The sequence below is a fragment of the Mus pahari genome, chromosome 22, assembly GCF_900095145.1.
Source record: "Mus pahari chromosome 22, PAHARI_EIJ_v1.1, whole genome shotgun sequence".
Taxonomy (NCBI): domain Eukaryota; kingdom Metazoa; phylum Chordata; class Mammalia; order Rodentia; family Muridae; genus Mus; species Mus pahari.
In genome coordinates, this window is record NC_034611.1 from 24828445 (window position 1) to 24832657 (window position 4213).

Genomic DNA, 4213 nt, shown 5'->3' on the forward strand with positions numbered 1-4213 from the left:
ATGCAGCTAGAAACACAAACCCCGGGGGTACTGGTTAGTTCCTGTTGTTGTTCCACTTACAGGGTTGCAGCCCCCTTCAGGTACTTGGGTACTTTCTCTAGTTCCTCCATTGGGGACCCTGTGTTCCATCCAGTAGCTGCAGCCAGCACTCTTAAATGCTGTGCTCAGGCATCTCTCCAACCCTGGTGTTTAAATTCTTATTTCAAATTAAGGAATATTTCATTGTCTCCATATGATCTAAGTCCTTTTATTCCATATATTCATATCGTTTTAGGTTATGAGTCTGGTGCGTCTTGCAAGTTTGAGTTTTCAAATCAATCTGTTTCTCACTTTCTTCTGTTAAACAGTTTTCAGAAAAAGGCATCCACTTCATATAGGTTCCCTTTACTGACATAAACTAATAACCAGAAGATTAAAAAGAATACACACTGTATTGCCTTTTTATTGCTTCTCGTGAAGTTGGTAAGAGCAAGCTTGGAAAATCAAACACGGAGAGGCGTGGCCGACGTGAGGTGATTGAATGGAGTGAGTTAGCTGTGTGGAGGAGCGTACCCGCTGTGCCCTTCAGTTCAAAAACCATGGTGTGTTACAAAGAAAATAGCTAAGTAAAGGTTGGCCTCTACCCAACCAGCATCTGCTTAACAGGAGCCGGAAGCAGGCTGACGCAGGATACACAATGGGTGCTTGCTCTGGAGACAGACAGGAGGCAAAAGTTAAGCAGAGGTACACGGCTGGCAGGTGTTAATTTTCTCTCCTCCGCTTCTTTATATACTCTATATTCCTTGAAACCACCTGCTAAAGAATTTGTAAGTCAAATTTAAAAACGAGTAACTCTTTGGAGATCTGAACTTGGGACTGGCGAAAGGGGATTCTGAATTACTGCTAATGTAAAGTCAAACTGCACTTTAGAGTAATAATGAAGGATCCGCAGAGAAGGTGAGTGTGAAAAGGTCTTCCATCTGAAACAAAGGCCACTTTAAGGCACTGTTAATACTAGAAAAATGTAATTATTACATAGAAAGTTCAAGTAGTGAAACTGACATAAAAACGGAACTACACGGCATAAAGCAAACTTTTTACTTATATTAATTTAAAAAAAAAAAAATACTGCAATGTCATGGGAAGAGACTCTTCCAAAAACCTTCAGTGAAGCGTCTAACACTCTCATGTTTTTTTATACAAATATTATACAGGTAACAGAAATATAAATAACCATTTGTAAACTGACTTTCCTCCCAAAGAAGGCCCCCTTATAAGCTTTTATTTTGAGGGAAATTTGAAGACGGTGCTCTGGAAAGCACAGGCACTTCTGGGTAAGGCTGCAGTCCCATCTGCTTGTTATCTTTCAACTTCTGCACTATAACTTTGGCAAATTCTTCTCCTTGGATGTCAGACGTATCTAGCAGCTGTCTGACTTTTGAGGTCCTTGTAGGCTTGGTGCTAATGAGTTCATAGTCCTCCTTCATGATCAGGTCACGAGACAGGAGGGCGTCCAGCGACTGGTTAAGGCAGGCTTCAGTCATCTGGCTCACAATGGCTTCCCTCTTACTCTGGATCCACTGCTGGGCTATACCAGCTTGCGGGCGCTCTGCAGCAAAGCAATGCGTGAGAATTACCAAGCTGAGGATACATATAGGCAATGAGTATAATTCTGTGGGAAAGTGAACACGCAGAACACTCATTGCCGTATGACTGCCGGTGTGAAGAGTATTATTTGAAAATGCTTCTACTATCCAGGAACTATCAAGAGACTCAAGTTTTAGCTCCCCATTCACCTTCCAGGAAGAGTATTATATTTTTATATGCTATGTTGTAGGGCAAAATGACTTTTTGTTTTGTTTCAAATATAAAGGATACCTGCCTATATGATAAACAAAAACAGCTTCACCTTTATTAACATTGACAGTATGCAGCTTCTTACCACTTCCTTCTAGGTCAGAGATTCCTGGAATGCATTTGGTCAGCACCGAGTTTGGAAATGCTTTCCTACTTAAACAAATACTTACTGAAGTACGGAATGAAAACTAAGAAAACGTACTATATGGTGAATCTATGCATTGCGTACTTGTAAGGTAAACACCAGCATTTGCAGTGTAACTCACAGCATATACTCACCTGAACTTCTCTCAACCGAGAATGGACTTATTACAGCCAAGGAACACGAGGCGGCCCTGCGATCACAGGAGGCTGCCCCTTGTGGTACAGAAACAATACCATCCCAGCTGTGGTTTCCAGGACAGTGGTGTGCCTTCAATGAAGAGCAGTCTTGAGGTGATCCTACAGAACAGTTCATTACAGGGAGAGTTTTCATTAGATAAAATACCAATGGGTGGGTCACACAGAAAGTAGGCTCTAACAGCTTTAGTTTTGCACTGTCATTGAAGTTACTTCAGAAATCCAGTTCTGAAAATACTTGAAATATTTTTTTATTTTGTGTGTGTGTGTGAAGGTCAGAGGACAACATGTAGAAGTCAGCTCTCTCTCTACCCTGTGAGTTCAGACGATCAAATTCAGGTTGCTGGCATGGTGAGAAGTACTTTTACACACAGTCATCTTGCCAGCCCTGCAAATACTTTTTAGAGTAATAAACATTCATACTGAATAGTTTTTTTCCTTACTATTAGTGTTTGACTGGTCTATGCTTATAAATCATAAAGTTTGCCATCTTCTCATAGTCTCATACTTCTTCCCTGTGAATTCCTCCTTCTCCACTTTAAATATGTCTTATGTATATATGTCACATACACAGACTTTTAAGTGTAATAAATCTGTATTTGACATATGTTTTCTACTTTCTCCTCTAGAAAACAATTTCAGTGCTCCAACTGTTTATCCTCCTTCAAGTTTATGTAATTATCTTTCTGTCACCATTGAACACCCAGTCCCTTCAACATTTTCAGAGGCTGCACAACACCTCCCCAACGGGTACTGATGATGTCTCAAACAAACATAACATAAAAAAGATGTAAATCATAATCATCATCCATCTTAACCCTAAACCTTAAACCCCATTTCAGTTCTTAGTTCTAACAGCTGTGAGTGTTCCCAGCTTAACAACGTAGTACTCAGCTTTATGGCCTTCTCCCTCAGCTCAGGTGAGCAGTCATAAGGTGTCAGGGAGTCGCCCTAATTTTTCACACCACCTTCCCTATTTTCCCTTTTAACTGCCCTGACTCCAAGTCTCCTCTTGACTTCAAGTGGCTTCTTCAGGGCCATCATGGTGGCTCAGTGGGCCAAGGCACTTACTTCACTTAAATCTGATTCCCAGAGACCACGGTGGAAGGAGATAAGTGACTCTCAAAAGATGACTTCTGATCTGTACATGTGCACTGTGATGCCCTAGCCCTACCCATCCCCCACCCCCAAACAATAGATTTATTTATTTGTTTCTAATTTCAGCCACGATGAACCTTCCTTAAGCAAAAATTTGTATCTGATAGCCTTCTTTAAGAGTCACTCCCTCCTGAAATTAAAAGCCTAAATTAGATTAGTGGAATGTAGGATTTTTTTAAAAAACTGATTAATTTTTTTTTAATTAAAAATATATGTATGTATAAGTGTTTTGTTCTGTATTTACGTCTATGCACTGTGCATGCTTAGTGTCTATGGAGGCCAAAATAGGGTGGCAGATCCTTTGGAACTGCAGTTGTGGCAGTTCTGAGATGCTGTGTGGGTGCTGGGAATCAAGCCTGATAGCTCTGGAACAACAGTAAGTACTCTACCACTGAGCTCTCTCCAGTCCCTAGGAATTCTTGCCGATACCACTGAAATCCTCCTTAATCTTTTATCTTTTCGTTTTCACTCTATCTACAAGACAAACTAAATTACTCATGTTACCCATTTCCTTGCTTCTGGATTCCATATTGTTCTTTTTATGGAATGCCTGTCATAAGCAGAGGTCCGCCTTCAGCCAGAAATACAGTCTTCATGATGACATAATAGAGTAGAGTGACATTCGCCAAGGTAGAGTAAGTATTCGTCAAAGAGCCTAGCATTACTCAAGTCTAGGATCTGCTAGCTACTTGCCATGTGATCCAGAGAGTTCATAATCTGTCAACGAGGACTAAGACTAGCTCCCTCACACAGTTATTAAAAATACTTTAAGATTGTGTTTTGTAGCCAGGCGTGGTGGCGCACGCCTTTAATCCCAGCACTCGGGAGGCAGAGGCAGGCGAATTTCTGAGTTCGAGGCCAGCCTGGTCTACAAACTGAG

General features: G+C 41.0%; 1 protein-coding gene across 2 annotated transcripts in view; it reads right to left on the reverse strand.

The window, feature by feature from the left end:
• Window positions 1–424: 424 nt before the first annotated feature.
• Ripk2 (receptor interacting serine/threonine kinase 2) overlaps window positions 425–4213 on the reverse strand; it is a 30831-nt gene continuing 27042 nt past the window's right edge. The window contains exons 10-11 of one of the 2 annotated variants that reach the window (XM_021222210.1): window positions 2116–2277; window positions 425–1588 (exon numbers count right to left, since the gene is read on the reverse strand). In XM_021222210.1, coding sequence (XP_021077869.1) covers window positions 1251–1588; window positions 2116–2277 — 500 coding nt within the window. In that variant the 3' untranslated portion in view covers window positions 425–1250. The remainder of the gene's footprint in view (window positions 1589–2115; window positions 2278–4213) is intronic. The other variant, XM_029533435.1, reaches the window with a different exon arrangement.